The sequence below is a fragment of the Rhinopithecus roxellana genome, chromosome 1, assembly GCF_007565055.1.
Source record: "Rhinopithecus roxellana isolate Shanxi Qingling chromosome 1, ASM756505v1, whole genome shotgun sequence".
NCBI classification, from domain to species: Eukaryota; Metazoa; Chordata; class Mammalia; order Primates; family Cercopithecidae; genus Rhinopithecus; species Rhinopithecus roxellana.
In genome coordinates, this window is record NC_044549.1 from 76,381,940 (window position 1) to 76,405,984 (window position 24,045).

A 24,045-nucleotide genomic window follows, 5' to 3' on the forward strand; every position below is an offset into this window, starting at 1 on the left:
GTAATTTCATGTCTCAGAAGGTAGAGGAAACAGAACTGCTATTCCTGGATTATATATTGACCAACATGAATAATAAGTTAATGTGGATTGGATAGGAATGTTGGAGAACATGACCATGTTATCCTGGAATTCACTTTATTGAGCAGAGTTCTGGGCATTGATACATACACTAGACATTCAGGAAAGTGATTTTAATCCAACTTAGTGCATTACAGGTAGGACCCATTGACAGAGGTCAGGAAGAATGGTTCACTTAGGAAAATATAATATGGACATGAAAATCTGAATTGTTCCTACAAGAAGAAAAGGGTGAAGGCCTTGAAATATCCTTCGCTGAGTAGAAGCCCTGCTCTTATTAAACTCAGATTTTTAAAAGAATACATACAAACCATATTGTGTAGGATAATTCAGAAGATACTGGGTTGAACAGTGGTCCCAAAAAGATATGTTCACATTCTAATCTCCAGTACCTGCAAATGTGGTTTTATTTGAAAATAGGGTCTTTGCAGACATAATTAATTTAAGGATCTTGAGATGAGACCATCCTGAATTTAGGGTAGTGCCTAAACCCAGTGACCAGTCCTTCTGAGACAAAGTAGAGAGAGAGATTTAACATAGACACACAGAGGGGAAGGCCATGTGAAGATGGAGGTAGAGTGGAAATAATGAGGCTACAAGCCAAGGAGTATCAAAGATGGCAGGTAAGCACCAGAGATTAGGAGAGGGGCATGGAACAGACTCTCTTAGAACCTCCAGAAGGAAGCAACCCTGCTGGCAGCTTGGTTTTTAACTTCTTCTATCCCGAATTGTGAGAGAATCAATCTCCGTTGTCTTTAAGCCATCCAGTTGGCAGTATTTTGCTGCAGCTGCCACAGAAAGCTAATTCAGTACCTTAAACCTCTAAAAAGATGAAAGGTGGAGGTACAAGTTGAGGCTCAGATAAATGTGATGCCTGAAGAACCCTAAGTGAAGCAAAGGGGTCTTTTAAACAGAATTTGAAACAAAATGGTTCGTCTGCTACTCCACAGGTTGCTGTCATTTTCACAAGTGACCATAAGAAAACAAACCAGCTCAGCCACCATCGAGGGAACATGAGGCTGAGCTCTGGTCCACACCCCAACATGACATTTGCCTGCTCCCCATGGGACGATGGAAGGACCAGGGGACCTGAGTATATGTGGGTCATGGGCAGCATTGACTGTCCCGTGGGTTACTTCATTTCCACTCTCTGTCAGTGATGTTGGGAAAATCATATTTAACTTGTCTATTTTTTTTTAAACTTAAATACTCAGATGAAGGCTCCGTCTATTTTTTCTGTTTTTTCTTTCCCTATCTTTTAAATGACTGTCACAATAGACAGCTATTTAAGATTTCCCATTCTATTAACATTGCTTGCTAAGCAAGCTTGTGAAATCAATATACTGTGATGATGTTACAAGCCAAGATAAGTGTTATTTCAAATATTTGATCAAATGGGTGTGTACAACACAGCCCCCATTTTAGGTAGATTATATTTTTTTAGTGGTTCTATTTGCAGTTGTTCACCATGCCCTTGGAAAAATCGAAGTCCCCTCTTCTTGCAGTGGCATAATTTTAGAGCAAGATTTGGTGTCCAAATGAAGTGAATGAAACATCCTTAGTTTGCTTTGTATTTCTGAAGATGCTCACAGTTCCTCAGGGGGCAATCTTAGATTTCTAGGACCACCTGGAGGTCTGGGCACCAAAGAAACCACACTTAAGAAAAAAGAATTGTCAAAACTGGGCAAATCCCAGTTGCCACACTTAAGAAAAAATAATTGTCTAACTAGAAACTGACTCCTTAACATGTTGAGACAGTGAGCTAAGGAAATGGAATTTTCACTTCTTTTTGTGGAAGGTTTTTATGACACCGACATAATTGAGGCCATTGATGGAGGCAAGAACCATGGATTTTTCAGTGTCATTATTGTATTTGCATCTTTGTGGATTAATTTAAGTGGGTTTTGCCGCTAGGGGTGAGTCACGGTAATTGTTATCAAGCTTAGACAGGAAAAAGAAGGAGCTCCATTTTCCAGGATTGTGAGGACAAAGTCCTCCTAAAATTACTTTGTGGTAAAAGGCTGATTGGGTCATTTTCACACCCCCAGGCTATGATGGGGTTTATTGCAATTTACAAGAGTTAGAGCATTTACCCTTGAGATGGAATTCAGAATCCCAGTTACCTCAGTGATCTCAATGAATAAGGCAGGGCAGAGGTGACACAACAAGCCAGGACATCGTGTCTGCCCACTGGCCCTGGTGCCATTTTGTGGACTCTAGAGCTGTGCAGGTGGATGTCCTGGGGCTGCCGCTGGAAAGGGGTAGGCAGCTGTGGAGGAGGGGAGGTGCACTGGGACCATTCCTGAGTGCCCTTGTAAGTGGACCTGACTCATGTGACCATTTCTAGCATCATGTTGCTCATTGTTTCCTCTGCAACTTGACGACTGGAGTAACCTAATCCATCCTCACCCCTCCTGTCTGTATGATATTGATGAATCTCTGGAATGAGGATGTCACAGTGGGATTGCGTGACTCAGCGTCCAGCAGGGAACTCTGGTGAGGGTACAGGGCTCTAGGCCAAGGGAACAGCCCCATTGATGGCTGCGTGAGTGCCTCTGGCCATTAGCTGTTTTCTGTTGATTTGTTTAACTTTCTAAACAGGTCTCTAGGGTGGGTATTTTTTTTTTCTTTCCGTCTTTTATTTTAGGTTCAGGAGGTACGTGTGCAGGTTTGTTATATGAGTAAATTGCATGTCGCAGGGAGTTGGTGTACAGATGATCACCCAGGTAATAAACATAGTACTCAATTGGTAATTTTTTGATCCTCACCCTCCTCCCACCCTCCACCCTCAAGTAGACCCCAGTGTCTGTTCCCTTCTTTGTGTCCATGTGTACTCAATGTTTTATCTCCTACTTATAAGTGAGAACATAGGCTGTTTAATTTTCTGTTCCTGCATTAATACACTCAGGATAATGACCTCTGGCTCCACCCATGTCACTGCAAAGTATATAATCTCATTCTTTTTTGGGACCATGTATTATTCCATGGTGCATATGTATAGGGTGGGTATTATTTTGCCATTTTACAAATAAGGAAACCTCAGATCAGAGGCTTTGGCCCTTAGTAGCTGGATGTTTTTAGGAAAGTACCTCATTTCCTGGTGCTGTAGTTTCCACTGCTGGAGAGTGGAGGAGAACAAAGGATCCAGCCTGCCTTGGAGGGCTGGGCTGCTGAGGGGGGATAGGAGATAAAGTAAGCACCATGCCTATACCCCAGGAAGGACTCAGTGAAAGTTTCTCCTCCTCCTCCTCTTCCTCATCATTAATAACTCATGTAATCATTCTCAAACTTTTCATCCTGACACTTGACAGCTATTTCTCCTCTAAGAATGGAGTGTTGCTTAATGTGACATCATTTTGAAACAGGGTCTTCAGAGGTTAAAAAAGAAAAAGCGAACCATCACAGAGCATCCTCAGTGACCCACATTGCTTCAGCCAGTGTACAGGAAATACTTGATTATTCTCCTTCTTTGTCTTCACCCTTATTTTTTTCCCAACTTTTATTTTATTTTTTTGAGACGGAGTCTTGCTCTGTTGCCCAGGCTGGAGTGCAGTGGTGCAATCTTGGCTCACTGCAACCTCTGCCTCCCAGGTTCAAGCTATTTTCCTGTCTCAGCCTCCCGAGTAGCTGGGACTACAGACGCCCGCCACCACGCCTGGCTAGTTTTTCTATTTTTAGTAGAGATAGGCTTTCACCATGTTGGCCAGGCTGGCCTTGAACTCCTGACCTGAAGTGATCCGCCTGCCTCAGCCTCCCAAAGTGCTGGCATTACAGGTGTGAGCCACCACGCCCGACTTCAACTTTTATTTTTAAGTTCAGGGGTACATGTGCAGGTTTGTTATATAGACACACTTGTGTCATGGGAATTTGTTGTACAGATTATTTCATCACTTAGGTATTAAACCTAGTACATATTAGTTATTTTTCCTAATCCCCTCCCTCCTCCAAACCTTCACCCTCTAAAAGGCCCAGCATGTGTTATTCCCCTCTCTGTGTCCATGTGTTCTCATCATTTAGCTCCCACTTATAAGTGAGAACATGCAGTATTTGGTTTTCTGTTCCTGTGTTAGTTTGCTAAGGATAATGGCTTGCAGTTCCGTCCATGTCCCTGCAAAGGACATGATCTCATTGTTCTTTATGGCTGCATAGTATTCCATGGTATATATGTACCACATTTTCTTTATCCAGTCTGTCATTGATGGACATTTAGGTTGATTCCATGTTTTTACTATTGTGAATAGTGCAGCACTGAACATATGCATGGGTATATCTTTATAATAGACTGATTTATACTCCTTTGAGTGTATGCCCAGTAATGGGATTGCTGAGTCTAATGGTATTTCTGTCTTTAGGTCTTTGAGGAGTCGCTACACTGTCTTCCATAATGGTTGAACTAATTTACACCCCCATCAACAGTATACAAGTGTTGCTTTTTCTACACAACCTCACCAGCATCTGTTACTTTTTGACTTTTTAATAACAGCCATTCTGACTGGTATGAGACGGTATCTCATTGTGGTTTTGATTTGCATTTCTCTAATGATCAGTGATGTTGAGCTTTTTAAAATATGATTGTTGTCTGCATGTATGCCATCTTTTGAGAAATGTCTGTTTATGTCCTTTGTCCACTTTTTAATGGGGTTGTTTTTCTTGCAAATTTGTTTAAGTTCCTTATAGATACTAGATATTAGAACTTTGTCAGATGCATAATTTGCAAAAATTTTCTCCTATTTTGTAGGTTGTCTGTTTACTCTGTTGATAGTTTCTTTTGTTATGCGGTAGCTCTCTGGTTTAATTAGATCCCATTTGTCAATTTTTGCTTTTGTTGAAATTGCTTTTGGTGTCTTCATCATGAAATATTTGCCTGTGCCTGTGTCCTGAATGGTATTGTTTAGGTTGTATTCCAGGGTTTTTATAGTTTTGGGTTTTACATTTATGTCTTTAATCCATCTTGTGTTAATTTTTGTATACAGTATAAGGAAGCGGTCCAGTTTTAATATTCTGCATGTGGCTAGCCAGATATTCCAGCATCATTTATTGAATAGGGAATTCTTTCCCCATTGCTTGTTTTTGTCAGATTTGTCTAAGGTAAGATAGTTGTAGGCATACAGTCTTATTTCTTTGCTGTCTGTTTGGTACCATTGGTCTATATGTCTGTTCTCATACCAGTACCATGCTGTTTTGGTTACTGTAGCCCTGTAATATAGTTTGAAGACAGGTACTGTGATGCCTCCAGCTTTGTTCGTTTTGCTTAGGGTTGCCTTGGCTATTCAGGCTCTTTTTTAGTTCCATATGAATTTTAAAATAGTTTTTTCTAGTTCTGTGAAGAATCTCGATGGTGGTTTATTAGGAATAGCATTGAATCTATGAATTGCTTTGGGCAATATGACCATTTTAACAATATTGATTCTTCTTATCCATGAGCATGCAACATCTTCCATTTGTTTGTGTTATCTCTGATTGCTTGGAGCAGTGGTTTGTAGTTCTCTTTATAGTGATCTTTCACCTCCCTAGTTAGCTATATTCCTAGGTACTTTTTTCTTTTTGTGGCAGTTGTGATTGGGAATTCATTCATGATTTGGCTTTTTGGCTTCACTGTTGTTGGTGTATAGGAATACTAGTGATATTTTCCACATTGATTTTGTATCCTGAGACTTTGCTGAAGTTGTTTATGAGCTTAAGAAGCTTTTGGGCTGGGACTATGGGGTTTTTTAGGTATAGGATCATGTCTTCTGTAAACAGGGATAATTTGACTTCCTTTATTCCTATTTGAATGCCCTTTATTCCTTTCTCTTGCCTGATTGCCCTGACCAGGACTTCCAATATTGTGTTGAGTAGGAATTCACCGTTATTTTTTTAAATCTCTGAACTGAAGGCAAGGAGTTATCTTTGGGCTACCATAGGTGAGGAAAAGAGATTTGCTCATGGGATTCCATGGCAGAAGAGTGAATGATTGCCTAGTATCTGGAGAACAATCTTTGTGTTGTCCTTCTGTATTAGCCTGTTCCCATGCTGGTAATAAAGACATACCTAAGACTTGATAATTTATAAAGGAAAGAGGTTTAATTGACTCATAGTTCCACATGGTTGGGGAGGGCCTCACAATCATGGCAGAAGGTGAAGGAGGAGCAAAGGCACATCTTACATGGCAACAGGCAAGAGAGCATATGCAGGGGAGTGCCCCTTTATAAAACTCCTTCAAAAAAAGTCTCAGATCTTGTGAGACTTATTCACTATCATGAGAACAGCACAGGAAAGACCTACCCCACCCTCATGATTCAATTGTCTCCCACCAGGTCCCTTCCACAATACATGGGAATTATGGGAGCTACAATTTAAGATGAGATTTGGGTGGGGACATAGCCAAATCGTATCACCATCCATCCATCCTTCCTTCTATTCCTCTACAAGAGTTTTGGAGCTTCTGCCATGTGCTGGTCAAAGGGTACAGCAAAAGACCAACAAGAGGTAGTCTGTACTTTCACAGAGCTCACATTCTGCTGAACAGCAGAAGTAGAGAGATTTAGTTATGTAATTTCAATTTATTTATTTATTTTTTTAAAAAGCAAACTTCTAAGTGAGGGCAAAGAGAAATAGAATAGGGCTATGTTGGTGGCTGAGGTGATTAGAGTGAGAGAAAATACAGTTTTCCTATTTTTAATACCAAGTTCTGGCTCAGTAGGGGGAAAAGCAGGAAAATAATGCTAATAAGGTCTGTCTCTGCTTTCTTAAAGAGGATTATGTGATTTTCTCTATGGGATATGTGACATTGAAAGGTACAAATAAAAGGAAGTGTCTTTTAAGTAAGGAACCATCAGTTAGAGTCTCCTGGGAGACGAGGAGGGCTTAGGCAGGAGGGGAATCCCCAGCTTGTGGAATCCCTGGGAGTTAAATGTTTTTGAGGCTATAACTTTCTTCATAGCCTCCTGCAAGATGGAGTACCTCATGCCAGTATCTGCCAAGCGGTGTGGGAAATAAAAGGAATTTTATTTCACTTTGTTTTCTAATACACCCCTCTCTTTCTCTTTCTTTTTTACAGACCCTGCAATTGTCAATGGGGTTTATTGGTCTGAATCCCTAAACAAAGTGTTTGTAGATAACTTTGACCGTGACCCGTCTCTCATATGGCAGTACTTCGGAAGTGCAAAGGGCTTTTTTAGGCAGTATCCGGGTGAGTATCCCTGCATTGACAATTATGACTCAGATTAATGATATCTGGTAATGAGATATTTTTCTTTAGAGTTCAACGTTAAAACTTTTCTACCTTCTCTTAGAAGAAAATGAAAGATGAAGTACAAACCTGTTGTCAGGGTGCAGGACAGGAGTGGCAAGGTGGCATCCACATGGGCATGCACACACGTAGGACGTGATCACAGAACTCTCTGGATCTGCACCTTTCTCAGTAGAATAATTCACAGAGCTGTCACCACATGTGAAGAACTGTGGTGTGAACTGTACCTTATTTAATACTTCTGAACAAGAGTTTGGCCTTATTACTAATACCTGCTATTATTGCTGTAATTATTATTATTGGGGAAAAGAGCAATTCATACTTGGGCAATTGAATTCTCACTAACAGGCATAAGAAATAGAGAATTTGAACGGATTTGTCCACCCCAGAGCTGACTCCCCTTGCAGGAAGATGTTGAAATGGCCCAAGCACAGCTGGCAGCAACAACCCTCCGCAGAGGGCGCCCCCGGCAACCCCAGCGCTGCGTATCTCAGAGGCTGTCCCTCATGCCTTTGGAACAGGTGTTCCTTCTGGAGCCTTCTCAGGCCTCTGCTTTGTGATAGGATTTTAATTCTGGCTTGGTTTGAATTCTAATTAAAAAGGGAAGTTTTAATTTTGCTTACAAGTTGTGAAAACAGGACTCGGGGCTGCAATTGTGCCAACATCACAGCTGTAGAAATTAACAAGCTCAACCTAAAAGAAGGCGGAAAAAAACCCACCCTGCATAATCTTGGAGCAATTAAGTGAAGTCTTTTATGTTTTCATTAAGTAAGACTAGGCACCTGATGTCTTCCCACTTTGAGGCACAGAGACTGCTGGCCTCCGCCTTGTGGAGTTGTTTGCCCCGTGCACAGCATCTGTGCCCCGAGAATTGCCTGCCGGGTCTCTGCTTCACCAGATTACAAAACATTTCCCAAGAGTCATGTTCAGCATAGCACCCGTGCTTCCTCCCAGAGCTCACAGAAATGTAAACAATAAGCATCATGTTAAAGATAATGCCCTAATAAACAGTGGATGATTAAAGTTCCAGTGCCACCAAATTGCAATCTGCCTTGATACACTTGGCAGAGAGCAAATCTGATGCAGATATGGCTGAAATCAGAGCCTGGCAGAGAGGTTGCTCTGCTTGGGAAGCCCCTGGGTGTCCACCCCTCTCACTATGTGGCATTGTGAAGAGGGCAAGACAGATACGTAGAAACCACAAATCACCTGTTGTCTCCGTCAACAGGGAGTCCTTAATCTATGGTCACTAGGACATTTGAAAATAAAGGGAATCCTCATAAAAGGTTTGTGTAATAGGGGAGATTAATTTACATACAAGGTTTTTATCAGTCAGAACAATTGGTTCAGCCATGCTTACTGTTGTTTTAGGACATTTTGGGCAGGATGTGGCTCTGTAAAATGCCTGCATAATTTCTATGTTAGTGAAGACATGGGCCGCAGTCTACCAAGGTGTTTCAATGCCTTGATAAATGTCATGTGGCCACTCAACTCTGTGCTTGGTTCTAAACACAGAGCATGCCTCTTGCCTCCTGGACACATGAGTCAAAGAGTGATCATGAGCATTTTGCCAGGATGTTTTTCTTTTCAGGATGCTTCTTTCCATTGTTAGAGTGGTGTGAATCAGTGGTAAGTGTGCATGTTCTTAAGCAGAAGGAGTCTTTCTTCAGTCTTACTGAGTTCTGGCATTGTACCAAACCCTGTATGAGGCCCTGAGGATAAAATCATGAACTAGACAGAAGAGGTCTCTGCCCTCATCCAGCTCCCTCTTGTGGGGACATGCGTTTGTCGTGGATTTTGGTTGCAAGTGACAGAAACACAATTCCAACTACCTCCACTTAGAAGCACACTTACTGGCTTATGTAATATGAAATCTAGGGAATGTGCCATTTGGGCGACAGCTGGATTTCAGTACTCAGCAATGAGAGACTGGAGCAAAGTCATTTGGAATTTGAATCCTTCCTTTCAGCTCTCATTTCTGTCTTCTTCCATTCTAACCTTGTCTCACTGGCAGGTGATCTCCTCATAATGGGGAACAGGCCTGGAAGGAATTCTCAGTGGGTGTTCCAGGGGAGGAGAGGGCATCTGCCCCAGGAGCTTGGATGAAAGTCCAAGAATTAGCCTGGTCTGAGTCACATGTCTACCCACCACTGATGCCTGAAGAACGGTGGGTAAGGTCAGCCATCCAAAACCCTGGGGACTAGTCAGGACTATTGTGGCTTTACCTCGACTGGATTTCCCAAAGAAGGGGCATCAGTGACCACCATGGGGAGGTAGACAGGCAAACAGATCATCATGGTACAGTGTGTTTCATGCTAAGCTAAGGGAAATAGAAGAGGCTGGGTGATCACTGAGAAGGATCACCAACTCCAACTCTTGGGATGAGAGGAAAGAGTCCTGGGAAGGAGAATTTTGAGAAGCATTAGCCTGAAAGCCTTGGTGTGATGATGATGTCTGTTTCTGCATGGTTTCACACGTAGGCCTTCACCAATTCAATTTATGTCCTAAGGGCATGTGGTAACTCTCTTGTGTCTCTCAAAAGGACTTTATGAGATGGTGGAAATGTTCTGTATCCTATCTAATATCACTAATGTCATTGGCCACACAGGGGTAGTGAGTACTTGAAGTGTGCCTAGTGAGGCTGAGGAACTGAAATTTAAATGTTATTTAACTTTATTTAAAATTAAAATAATTAAATAGCCACACATGGTTGGTAGTTACCATGTTGAATAACATAATGCTGTAGGAAGAGACTTTTGAGACTGATACCCAGTTTCCAAGGGACCAGCCTTATCTCTCAAGGCTTGCATTGCAAAAAGGTCTTACTGAACAGGACTTCATTAGGCTGTATAGTTCTTACTTTATAAAATGGGAACTCTACCCTGAAATCTTGGACCATCAGGCTTTCAATCACTGTCTCCTCTGCTAGAATATTTGCCCCTGAGAGGACAGAATCATTTGTTTTGTCCATTACTCTGTCACCAGCAGCAAGAATAACACATAGTCGGTGCTCAATATGTGTTTGTTGAATGAATGAATCACCTGTTAGATCAAACTCCACCAGATCTGTTGTCTCCCACTACACCAGTGGCAGCGGCCCTCTCTTTTCAGACAGAATAGAGCTATTGCCTCTTTGGAGAGCTGGTCCCCAGCTGCAGTCTGGTAGAGACTTGATGACTCAGCAAGGAACTGGCACAAATGCAGTACAGAGCCATAGTCCCTTTATGTTCTCATTGATCGCTCTCCTCCAAGTCTTCCTAGTACCTGCCCTTTCCACCCCACTACCCACCATGTCCTGGACACTGGGCATGCCCATCTGTTGGCTATTTCCTCCTGAAGCTTTATGACCATCTCATCTAGTGAGTAGTGTTCTCCAGGCTCCCCATCTCCCAGGAGGCAGAGAATCATAGGGCTTCACAGTCATCCCTTTTCCTGTGAGCCTTGACAAGTTCATCTTTTTCAGCCCTCTGTGGGACCCGTTTTCTACCTGGTTATTGGCTGAGGCCACCAGTAACTGATCTGTTCTTCCTGTTCTGGCCAGTTCTTAGCTTTATTTAAAATGATATGGCTGGCTGACAGTACCTACCCATGTACTCTTACCTACATAAAGAAAACTGTGTCTATACATCACAGACAGGTCACTGTCTAACCAAACACAGGACATCAGTTAGGTTCATGCATGATTATAAGAAGCCCCAGGCCCTTCCCCAACATCAGACTGTCACCTTTCTATAGCCACACACAGGGCAGTTTGTTCCTGTAGAAGTCTTGGTAATTACAAAGGGCAGTGATTGTCTTATCTTCGCACTGTGATTTGGCTGCCATAGGAAGGTGAAAGCTGATTCATGGCTACAGCCACCATGAGGGAGCTGGACAGCTAAGTAAAGAGCTCTCCTTAAGTTTGGACTCATCCATGCTGTTTGCTAGTATCAAGTTTAGGTTCTGTGCTCAGCATTACTTTTTGTTTCTTCCCTTGCATACCTTCCTCACCAGGCTCAGGTTTAGCAATGGGGAGAGTGTGATTGATATCAGGGTTCTCTTCCTTGGCTAGCTCAACAGGACTGCCCCAGTAAAGATGATCATAGAGCACCATAATTTACAATTTTCATAGTAATTGTCTTGCTACTTCCTCATTTTTATGGTGCGTAATCTCTCAAGAGACATGGCATCTGGTTGAATAAAGGAGCTCTTTTTAGAGAAATGCATAAGCAGCTTCTCAGAAGACATTTTAAAGCCAAATTTGACTGCAGCTTGACTCACATTAGAAGCCAGCATGTATTTTTGACCAGATATTTTAGATCTAAAGTTAACTGGAAGGTATGTGTTTCAACTTTAAATTATGGGCCAAGTACTAAATATTTTTTTGAGGAAGGAATTGGGCAGAACTTAGGGATAAACCAATATCTTCCACCTCTTGATTTTCCTTCTTTCCACATCTTTCTGGACTTTTTGCTTTCAAATAGGGAAGACAAATGCCATGTTTCAGTAAGATAGGCAGTATCTGTTCAGGTGGAGATAGTTTTTTTGTTTGTTTGTTTTTGTTTTTTCGTTTTTTCGAGAAGGAGTCTTACTCTGTCACCCAGGCTGGAGTGCAGTGGCACAATCTTGGCTCACTGCAACCTCTGCCGCCCAAGTTCAAGCAATTCTTCTGCCTCAGCCTGCCAAGTAGCTGGGATTACAGGTGCCTGCCAGCACACCTGGCTAATTTTTGTGGTTTTAGTAGAGATGGGACTTCACCATCTTGGCCAGGCTAGTCTTGAACTCCTTACCTCATGATCCACCCACCTTGGCCTCCCAAAGTGCTGGGATTGTAGGTGTGAGTCGCCACGCCTGGCTGGAGATGGTTTGAATGTTGTTGGCAGTGCCACTGATGTTTTATGGAAAACACCGTGCTTTAAAGACAAGGGAAGCAATGGATGAAGATGCCTTTTCTTAAAGTGGAGAGAAAAGGAGAACATGGAACAGAAATAAAATGACAGGGCAAAAAGATATTCAGATTTTTATTGTGCTATTTGTTGTAGTCCTTCATAGTTCCATTACACAGTCTCAAACCTCACTGCCACACAGAATTATGTTGGGAACATGTGGCTTGACCTTCAGTCTTGTATTAGTCTCTGTTCTCTTGGCCCTACTGTTTATTTTCACAAGCTAAAAGAGAACAGGAAGTCATAGGTTGTCTTAAATGAAATGAATTTTCCTCCAATGATAGTTTGTAATGCCTGTGGGAGAGAAACCGTGGGATATAGCAGTGTTGCACAATGATTCAAATTCACTCAAATTTGAGCGTTTGAATCTGTAGCAGAGATTTTGACATTATTTTCAGTTTCACGTAGGGATTTGTGTACATGCTGAGGACCTTGTCCTCTGAAAGCTGAGGAAGGCTGGCTGGCAATCACTGATGCTGACGATGAAGCCGAGAAAGCCCTTTTGGAGCAGGTGGAGTGGCAGTCTCCTCTGCCCCCGAACTGTAGCATTCCTCTTGTCTCGGGTTTCCCACCCCATCCTATCTGAGCGGGATTCCAAAAGGCATACTGGCACTTTGCGAAATGATGTGGCTCGTGGGGGTGCTTCTTGCTTAAGTGATAATTCCTTGGATCTCACAGATTTAAGATGAGCCAACTGTTATTCATCTGAGTTTTGAAGTTACCTGAATGTTTTCAAAATATCTGTGTGGACCAACAATGACATACTAAAAAGGTGATACATCCTAGGGGAGACAGTGCCACCTGGGGCAGGGTTTTCTCAAGTTCGTTTTTTAAAACATTTTCCTGTGAGATTTTTGGAGGAGGAAGGACTCCATGGTCAAATCATCTTGGTAAATGCTACCACTAGGGTCTCTGTCATAGACATTCAAGATGCACTTGAGCAGGTTAAAGGCCCTGAGCTGTTCCTTCCATCATGTAGAAACCAGTTTTGCTTTGATTCACTGAACACTTGTTAGCATCCTGTAGAACTCCTCACAAAACGCACTATGGAAATGCTTTCGCAAGGAAGAGAACAATGGCTTGAGAATTGGGAGAGCCCATCTTAGTCTTAACAGGACACCTCAGGAAAATCTGAAGATTTTGGCACAAATGTCGGGTTTGGGCAAAATGACACTCCGCTCCCCTGCCACAGACTCATTCAGCCCTAACTCGGAGTCAAAGTATGATGTTTATTGTTACCTGCAGGGCAGCTATGCCTGGAACTGCCTTGAGGTACCATCTTCATCCCTGCCCAATGTGTATCTCATATCCTGAGCACAAAGGGCGCAGAACTCACCGTTCTTGCTGCCACCCAGGCTCCTTTCCTCTGGCAGGGACGTCCCCTACACACAGCCACACCAACCTTCCTTCAGTTCCTTGAACAGGACATGTCTTCTCAGCCTCAGGGCCTTTGCATACATTGTTCTCTCTGCCTGGGATGTTCTTCTCCACCTTGTCACCTGCTTTTGTTTAACAAATCCTACCCATATATAGTGGGTTCAGTAGTGTCCTCTCAAAATTCATGTCCACCAGGAGCCTGAGAATTTGACCTTACTTGGCTATAGGGCCTTTGCAGATGTAGGTAGGTAAGTTGAGATAAGGTTATTATACTGGTTTAGGGTGACCCTAAATCTAATAGGATGGATGCCCTTATATAAGAAAGAGAGGATACATAGACACAGAGGGAAGGCAGCCATGGGAAGATGGAGGCAGAGGTTGGAGTGACACAGCTCTAAATTGACGAGCACCAGGCATTACCAGGAGCTACCAGAAGCTAGGAAGAGGCTAGAACCTTTAGATGGAGCTTGGCTCTGTTGACACCTTGAGTTTGAACTTCTAGCCTCCAAAACAGAACTTTCTGTTCTGCCACTTACTTTGTAGTTCATTTGGTCCTCCATACCTGTGGATTCTGCATCTATGGATTCAATCAACCATGAATGGGAAATATTCAAGAAAAAAATTACAATAAAAAATAATACAAATAAAAGCAATACAGTATAACAACTGTTGATGTGTGTTAGGTGTTGTAAGAAATCTAGAGATGATTTAAAGTATATGGGAAGATGCACATAGGTTATATGCAAATATTATACCACTTTGTATCAGGGACATGAACATCCACAGACCGAGGGTGGGGGTTCTGAAGCAAATGCCCCATGGCCACCAAGGGACAAAGGTAATTTGTTACAGCAGCCCTAGCACAGCAGTGCATCATCATTCTCACTCTCAGCTCAAAGATGTCTTTCTGACGTTAGGGATTAGGGTCGCCTTTATCTACTAACATGCATCAGGTATTTCTCCTCTATGACATCTCCAATACCTGCGATTTCTCATCCAGTATCTGCTTCCTTACTAGCTATGAGGCTTCCTGAGGGCAGGCAGGAGCCAAGTCCCTCTTTCTCCATCACTGCTGTGTGTCCACTGACTGGCAGAGGGCTTGCCACTTGGATGAAAATTGTGATTAGTAGACAAGATGCTCTGAGGTTGTCCCGTCCGATCCACTTTCATACTGGAATTATATTCTTTGTTGGTTTTCCCAGCAGACTAATTTCATGTCAGCTTTTCAAAAAGCACTGAGTGGCTGAGCGTGGTGGCTTGCGCCTGTAATTTTAGCACTTTGAGAGGCTGAGGTGAGCCCAAAAGTTCGAGATCAGCCTGGGCAACATGGTGAAACCCCATCTCTACTAAAAATTAAAAAAAATTAAAAGTAGCCAAGTGTGGTGATGGGTGCCTGTAATCCCAGCTACTCAGGAGGCTGAGGCAGGAGAGTCACTTGAAGTGGTGAGGCTGAGGATACAGTGAGCCAAGATCACACCACTGCACTCCAGCCAACAGAGTGAAACTCCATCCTGGGGAGGAGAAAAAAAAAAGCACCAAGCTTCAGCGTGCCTGGAATAAGAAACAAGCCCATATGCAAGGAAATGGTTTCAGCCTAAGTGTTGGGACAGTCGAAGATAATGAAATACTTTCTGCTCCCCATGGAGCACACAGTGATAGGGCTGTAATCTGGGGAAGGATGCCAGAGCCGGAAAATGTTGGTGGACGATCAGCAGTATCGGCAGGGATGTCCGTGGTCTAAGGTCACTCACCGCAGTTCAGTTCAAGAAACATCCACTGAACACCTCCCATGGGTCAACACATTTAAAAAACAAAAAATAAAACTTTCTCTTTATATCCCACTCAAGCCAGTTATTTGTGGAATTATAAATTGGAGCATTGCCTAGCCTCACCAGGGATATAACTTCACTGTTTGTCAAGACTGTGCCATCCTAATGGTACCTGGCTTTATACAAAGCAGTGTGTCAGATTTTTTTTTAATTAATTGCATTCTTGTCCCTTAGTATACAACATCATGTTAGTTGTATTTTATCTTTATTACCTAATGACCTCCAATTTGTCAGTAGCTTCTTACACTTCTGTTTTCTGATTTCTTATGGGGAGTGTTTTTAAATTAGACACATGTGCAATGGGAAATGTAGGTACAAGAAGGACAGAACCCAATATCTCTTTGGATTACAGACTACTGTCTCAAGGTTATCTGGGTGATAATTTGGGGATGTTATCTTCAGCAGATGCCTATTATTAGCCCAGTGTGGTCCTTTAGAAAGCTGGCCATTGTTAATCAGAAAAAAGAATCTTGATGCCACCAGCTGAGTCAGGATTCTCTCCTGTGAAAATGGTATCTCTGTTTTTATTTTCCTATCTCCAAAGTCTCTGTTGCAAATCCTCCATCCCTGAGCAGAACTGGTGGTTGAAAACAGTGATTTTCTGTCTTACTTTTAAGCAGCCAATGCCTTTCTTTTCAAATGATTATTTTATTCTTAAAAGCTAAGTGGGATATATCCTGACTAGGCTGCAAACCACAAGACTAAGGATGTTGGATCTGATTTTACACACGGGGAAAACTCCCCAGGCTTCAGGAGCTGAAATTCAAACTTTATTATGCAGCGTAATGAGAGCCATTTTATTTCATTTCAGTGTGGAAAGCCAGGCCAAAATTTCTGATTTTAAAAACAGGAGTGAGGATGGAACAGACCTGTGTATATCCTTAGTTGAAAACATTGTATCCATGCTTTCAACCCCCCGCTATAGACATTACGTCACCTGGTCCAGGGATGGGGCCAGACTCTGCCCAGAGATCTATGGATGATTCCCCCAGGTCCAACAACTTTCTGGACAGTAAGAAATGACCTTCGCTACCTTGATCCCTAGCCAAGGGAAGGAGCTGGAGTCGCATACTCTCTCGATGGACACCACAGTCCTAAAAACATCTCTACTCTCTGCAGGCCTTTGGAGCAGCTGAGCTAGTGCTGTGTTTGCTATAGGGTTATGACCCGAAAGCTCCCGCCTGGATTTGGCGATGGAGCATGTGATGAGCTCCGGAGTTGGTCTTTGCATGTGATTTTTCACCCTGTCCATTCAATCAGCAAAGTAGAGCAGCCTTGAAATGCTATGAATAAATATTTGAAGTTTCTGGGTTTCTCATAACCCCATTTTTCTTCTAGGGATTAAATGGGAACCAGATGAGAATGGAGTCATTGCCTTTGACTGCAGGAACCGAAAATGGTAGGCAGTGGTCAGACCTCTTCGTTATTTCTCAAAGAGATATCTTGAAGAGAAGTCAGGATTAATTTTTACTTAATTTTCCCCTTGACCTAGGTACATCCAGGCAGCAACTTCTCCGAAAGACGTGGTCATTTTAGTTGACGTCAGTGGCAGCATGAAAGGACTCCGTCTGACTATCGCGAAGCAAACAGTCTCATCCATTTTGGATACACTTGGGGATGATGACTTCTTCAACATAATTGCTGTGAGTGCAGCTGTTTTGTGCCTTCTTTGCACTTGGGTTCATTTGATCTTTTGGCAGTGAGTAGTTAACATTGCTCTGACTGTTAGATCCAGAGCACCTAGATGCCAGAACGTGAGACCTGTTTAGTCTCATGAAAGTTCACAGAGTCATGGACAGTGGAAGGGCCTTTGGAAATGCGGTTGAACACATTGCCTGTCTTAACCTACCACATAGCCACACCATCTGAGAGAATGGCACACCAGATGTATTCCTGAGGAGCTGACATTTTCAGATTCTTGGAAAACAGACTTAGCAAGATTTTCACCAAACCACTAGAATTTCTCACATGGAAATTAACTTCCAGCTAGGTTAGCCTGATGATATTGATGATGATAATAATTAATAATAATAATAATAATAATGGCAATGAAGCAACTAAAATATGGAGAGCGGTTTATGGCTCATAGAACACTTTATTTCAACTTCTGGAAAAAAAAGTGGCATTTATTAAATGCCTGCTTTTAATATATGCCTTACTCTTCATATTTTTATTATCTTGGTTTTTCACAGCAACTCTAGGAGGTAGGGGGTAGTTTGGGCACATTCTCAAATGAAGGTGCTGAGATTGGAAGAGTGTCAGTAACTTGTCGAGGTCACAAAGCTGACAAGTGGGAGATCAGGGAACCAAGCCTGAGACAGGGCAGTCGTGTAGCCTGGAAATGACCACTTATTCAGGTCTCTGTCTTGTCAATGAAAAGAGTCAAACTCTGCAAAATATTTGAAGAGATTTATTCTGAGCCAAATATGAGTGACCATGACCTGTGACACAGCCCTCAGGAGGTCCTAAGAACATGCACCCAAGGTGATTGGGCATCTGTTCAGCTTGGTTCACCAGTGCAGCTTGGTTTTCTACATTTTAGGGAGACATGAGACTTCAGTCAAATACATTTAAGAAATACATTGGTTTGGTCCAGAAAGGCAGGACAACTCAAAGCAGGGGCTTCCAGCTTATAGGCAGATTTTAAAATTTTCTGGTTGACAATTGGTTGAGTTTCTCTAAAGAGCTGAGGTGAATAGAAAGGAATGTCTGGGTTAAGATAAAGGTTAGTGGATGCCCAAGTTCTTATTTGCAGAGGAAGCCTTCACGTCCTAGGCTTCGGAGAGAATAGGTTGTAAAATGTTTCTTATCAGACTTAAAGTCCGTATTGATGTTCATGCCAGAGAGGTGTAAGGAGGCATGTTCGCCCCCTGTTTCCCATCACGGTCTGAAACAGTCTCTCAGATTAAATTTTAAAAGAGCCCCTGTCTCCTGTGTAGAGTAGGAAGTCCATTCACATGGGTGGGTGGGGGTCTTAGAATTTTATTTTTGGTTTACATTCTCCAGTTCTTTTTCTTCTTCCCACTTATTACTTGGTATGATTTTCATCATGCCCCTTACGTTCCTCTCGTTCTCTTTCCAAAGGCTCGTCACAGTGAGCCTGATTTCTGAGTCCTTGAGCACTTAGCCAAGTGCATGTGTGGCGGACACTTGTTCTTTTGCATGAAAATAACACACATCACATCTATTTGGGAGGTGGAGTAGTTGCTGTGGGCAGTGGAGGCAGCATGGTGTGACGGGGGCAGAGCCTGGGTTTTGGAGTTGGGCTGTTTTGAATCCCATTCACACACATATGCTGTGTGTCTTGGGGCTAATTACTTTAGTCTGGACATCAGCCCTCTCAGCTGTGAAGTGGGTGTACTCACCTTGCCCACAGGGTTGCTACTGGGATCATCTGAGTTGATGCACCAGAGTCAAGCTGGTGCACAGGGCTCCTCAGCCGGTGATGGGATACAAAAAAAGAGGGTGCTCCCAGAATGCTTACTGTGGTCTGCATGGCTCCCCTAAACCCCTGAGGAGAGTATATTACCAATGGAGCCTTATGACTGGGCTGCCTTCTGCATGGGCTTGAGACCCACTTGTGTTCTGCAGGCAGAGGGCCTGGTCCTCCCTCTAAGTGAAATGAAGATAGCCGAGGGGATTGCCTGAACTAGTACCCTGCCTATACAGGCCTCTTCTGATCAGACTCTCAGAACAAAAGGTTCTGATTTTAAGAAATCCTAAAGACGAAAGGGAAAAGAAAGAGAATACTAAATTCCTTGGGAGCAGGGGTTAGTCTTGTTCATTCATGCATGTATTCCCAGCACCTAGGCAGTGCTTGGCAAATAGCAGGAGTTTAAATATTTGTTGAATGAATAATCACCACAACTGCCTCCCATAGAGTGCTCACTGTGTGCAAGTCCATTGCTAAGTGTCCTGTGTGGATTATCTCATTGAATCCTCACCCCAGCCCTGTGCCGTGTAGCATGGAGACAGAGGCATGAAGCCGCATTGAGTTACACAGCCAGAAAAGGTGGCACGGTAAAGACTCAAACATGGTCCGGCTTCACCTTGCACTGTTTTCTGAGCAGAAGTGAAGAGGATGTAGTTGATCCACTCAGCCATCTTATCATGAAATTATGTGGCCTCGAGGCATAGTTCTTTGGAAGAAGACTTTCAGATAGTTAGAACTTTGGGTTTGCTGCCAAGTTACTATAGTTGCCAGCCTAGTGGTGAGAATGCAAATGTGGCTTGATCCCCACACATCCTGAAGCATTTACAGATAAGAAGCAGCTAATTTGAGACTATCTTTCTTATTAATCTTTAATTACTCATTACAGAAGAATCAGAAATTCACATAATAAGAAGAGCTAACTAATTACATCCTGCATTCTTTATCAGTCAGGATTTATTGTTCTGTTAACAAAACCAATCGATTGAAATAATCTATGTAAGTTCATTAAGATATACAAACAGTGTCAACTCAATAAAGAAGAGAGGGTGATTAAGATAATTAAAAGTAGACATGCCAGTTATTATAGAACAGTTAGGAAAAAAAATTTTTGCCCCAAATTGTCCCTTTATATAAAGAAACCCATTAAAGATCCCATTAATTCTCACTGTACATCTGTTTGTTAATTTTCAATATAAATAATCAGCTTCAACACTATTTACATAATTATTTCAACAACTAGAAAGACACTCTGAACTTCTTTATTTGAAGCCTTTATAGTAAAATCATGAACTTTGTTCCTCTAATGGATAAGAGAATGTATCAGATATGTTAGTGAGTTTATATTAGAAGGCCAAGGTCATAAAAGAACCATTAATTAACAGTAATATTTATAGATTCATTGCTTTTTAATGCAGGCAACATATGTAAAAATTTTAAACAATTCAGTAATGTTCTCGTTTCTCTTTCATTTGGCACATATCCTAAATGTTTCTGTGTATGTGAGCACACTGTCTTTTCACAAAAATAGATTCATATTTTACAGAATATTCAGCAGCTCTTCTTTCAATCAAATGTATATGAATAACAGAGCATTCCATCACATTTTTTACTCAGAAGTGCTACAGTGAGGGCAGCGCGTGCAATGCACTGAATGGAATGCATATATTTTTGCAAGGTTGGGTGTGCTTCTATTGAATAAAACCTAGAAGTGAAATTGCTGCACCAACGGGTATGCATACAGGCACCTACCAGAATGTCTACCAAGCAGGGCATAATGTTTACATACTTACCAACAGTTTGAGGCTTCTAATTAATAGGAGATTCATAGCTGGCAAATTTTCATTTGCATTCCCTTGAATTGTCTCTCCCAATCCTAAATGTGTTCTGCGAATTTTGCCTTGTTGAATTCTTTTTTTTTTTTTTTTTTTGCCTCCATCACCGCCTCCTATTTCAGCCCTGACATAATTGCTCTGGTAGTATGGTGTAGGTTTTCCCTCCGTCTGTTTAAAATGGTCACTTGTCTCCTGTGTAAAGGGCGACCCAACTGCAGGTTCTTAAAGTGCAGGGGGATGAGGTATTTGAAACGCCGTCCAGAATGCCCTGCGAATCTGTGTGAGTGTATTGTTATCGTCGGCTGGATTCCATTTACGAAAGAGGACATTATCATTTCACCCTCCATTACATTGTCAGCCGTCCTTTGCTTGCCGGGTAGACGTTTGTGGAGATAGTTCAGTGTTTTAGAGGAAGAGTAAAGAATACAATATTTTCAGTGCTGGAAGCCCTCGTGTACTGTAGGTTTTTGTTTGTGCAAATCTAATTCATCATTGCCACTTGATTTTTCAGTGCCATAGTGGAGGACGGAGGAAAGAGATTTAAATAGTGGGAAAGACTTCCCTTGGCTACTGAAGTTCGTCTTTCGGTTTTGCATGTTTTATTAAGTTCATTGTGAACGGCATGTTTAATATTATACTGAAAAGTTTCTGATCTTGATCTATCCAGAGTATAAACGTAAAAAGATAATGTTAAAACTTGTTTTAGCTTGCATGGGCAAGGTATTGCAAGATCTATCTAAAATGGACAAACTAACTGATTGAATTATGAAAGAATAGTTGAAATATGAGAGTAATTTTGTGCAGTTGAAGTTAAAATTTTAAGGTCAAACCACTGGTGCATGAAGAGAGATGTCTCTGACAAGAGAAAAGGCATATTTTTCTGATTCACTTTGAAGTCTAACTTCAAGCCATGCATTAAATTAACAATATTATCATAAAAATGAGGGTGCTAATTCTGTCCGATGTTGAAATTTGAAAAATGACTTTACAGAAGCTCAAGCCATGTCTTAAACGAACATAGTATTAACTGGGCAGATTTTGTTAAATCAGTTTAAATGCCTCCTGTAGCCCATATTTGTGCAGACTTAAATTAAGAAGAGCATCATTTGTTAGTTCAAGCAAGAACTTTCTGATGCCCTGGTTTTAATTTGCAGATTTTCTTTAGAACGGTTTCTCCAATGCTTTGTCTGCTGTGGATTTGCTTTTTAAAGTAATCGATTCCGTATTAAAAGTATGAGGATAGTATTTTCTTTCAGTGCTCATTTGTTCTGTACTACTAATTGTGTCCAGTTGTGTTTCAAATTACATAAGATGCTTTTGTAATGCAAAAGATCCCTAGGATGGCTTGTGTTGGTGAAAATGTTGTGTTTTCATCTGGTTTATTACATAATCCCTACACATTTTCATTCAAAGGTTATTTAATCAAAAGTGCACCAGTAAAACTATAAAAATATTTAATGGAGTCCCAGCAATTCTGCATCAGTTTCTTGCATTACATGAGCATGGCAGCATTTAATTCTATGGGTTTTTTTTTGTTTGTTTGTTTGTTTGTTTGTTTTTGCCGAACTTTGGATTCTTTAAAACGTAGCCACTTACTTCCTTTACTTTTTGTTTATTTACCTGTTTTTTGAAAGGGTTAGAGATTCTCATCTTATTTTTTGTTTCTGTGCCAATTTTTTTTTTTTTCCTGGCTTTGTTCCTAGTCCTTTCCATCAGGCATTCTTACTTTTCTTAGTAAAAGAGTATGTTCATTCCATCTGAACATAAGGTCTCTTTTTCCTTTTGTTTGTTTGTTTTTGAGGTGGAGGTCTCATTCAGGTATCACCCAGGCTGGAGTGCAGTGGTGTGATCGCAGCTCACTGCAGCCTCCACCTTCCAGGGTCAAGCAATCCTCCTGACTCAGCCTCCCAAATAGCTCGGACCACAGGCACATGCCACCACGTCCAAAAGGCAAAATCTCTGCAATTTCGCCTTTTTGTTTCTTTGTTCTATTGATTCAGTCAACAAATAGTACTGAGTGCTCTGCATTAAGCGTTGGGGCTGACTTCAGGCAAGGTGTCTGCTCTCATAGATTTAGGTTTTCTGTATGTGATCCTTGTGTGGGGGCTACTGGGAAGCAGGTGTCACAACCCAGTGTGGCCAGTGCAGTCTTGGAGAGAGAGTAGTTGGGGGACTGGGTGTCTACAGCTGGGGTATATGCCGCCTGCTCTGTGGTGGCTTATCAGAAGAAGTAGTGACTGAGTGGACACTTGAAGATAAGTAGGCTAGCCAGACATAGGCAAACGTGGTGGGACAGAGCAGGGAGAAAAGGAGGAAGGAATCAATAGCTGAGAAAGAAAGTGCCATTTGCAGGTGTAAGACCCCACCCCAACCCCCAAGAAGGAGCTCTGGATCACATGGGTGTGTCTGGATCACATGGGAGTACAGGTGAATGTGGAGGTGAGTGGATCCGGTGAGTGACGGTGAAATGAATGAGACTGGATGGAGAGAGGCAAGCCAGATCGAACCAGTCTGGTCAGCCAGGTGGAGGAATTGGGACAACCCATGGAGGCAGTGGAGAGGCACAAAAATGAGTCTCAGCTTCAGGGCAGGGTGTTGAGATGCTCCCTAAAGCCGCTCCCTGCTTAGGGAGGTTCTTTCCTCATCCTCTTCTCTAGGTGACTGATAACCTTCTGTTAGACCTGAAAGCGAAATTGCTTTCATCTGTCAAGTTCAGTTTCTGACATTAGGTGGATTCCTCACTATTATCCAGAGCCCAAAGTCAGTTGTCCTTGGCTCTCTGGCTTTTGGGCTGTGATTCACCTGAGCCAATGTGTGCTGGAATTCTACACTAATTTGGAAGCTCCTATGAACCTTGGTGAGAGGGTCTAGCCCATTTGCATTGCTTTTAGATCCTTCTGCAGAACATTCTGGCCCTTCATTTAATGAAAGTTGCCTTTCCTATTTTAGATCATCATTAAGATTCTCATTGATCACTTTGCTGTGTCTGTAAAAGGGGAGATGTAGGGAATGCGCACAGACACTGGGCAAAAGGAAAGAAGAGGCATGTAATGTGTCCCTTGCCTTCAGAGTGGAGACTTTGGAGGTTGAATGGAGACAAAGGGACAGTTTCCTCAGCAAGAGTTGTGGGATGTAGTCTAATACCTGAGGAAGATTGTGGGTTTGTCTCAAACCTGTTGTTATTTTTGGAGGGACTGTTGCAGCATCACAGATAAGCACTATTTATCATAAAAAGGAAAGCCAGGGCCAGGTGCAGTGACTCATGCCTGTAATCCTAGTACTTTGGGAGGCTGAGGCAGGAGGATTGCTTGAGCCCAGGAGTTCGAGACCAGCCTGGGCA

General features: G+C 42.2%; 1 protein-coding gene across 2 annotated transcripts in view; it reads left to right on the forward strand.

The window, feature by feature from the left end:
- CACNA2D3 (calcium voltage-gated channel auxiliary subunit alpha2delta 3) overlaps nucleotides 1-24,045 on the forward strand; it is a 958,335-nt gene that overhangs the window by 435,619 nt on the left and 498,671 nt on the right. For both annotated transcript variants that reach the window (XM_030926087.1, XM_030926131.1), the window contains exons 6-8: nucleotides 7,118-7,249; nucleotides 16,779-16,839; nucleotides 16,933-17,083. In XM_030926087.1, coding sequence (XP_030781947.1) covers nucleotides 7,118-7,249; nucleotides 16,779-16,839; nucleotides 16,933-17,083 — 344 coding nt within the window. The remainder of the gene's footprint in view (nucleotides 1-7,117; nucleotides 7,250-16,778; nucleotides 16,840-16,932; nucleotides 17,084-24,045) is intronic.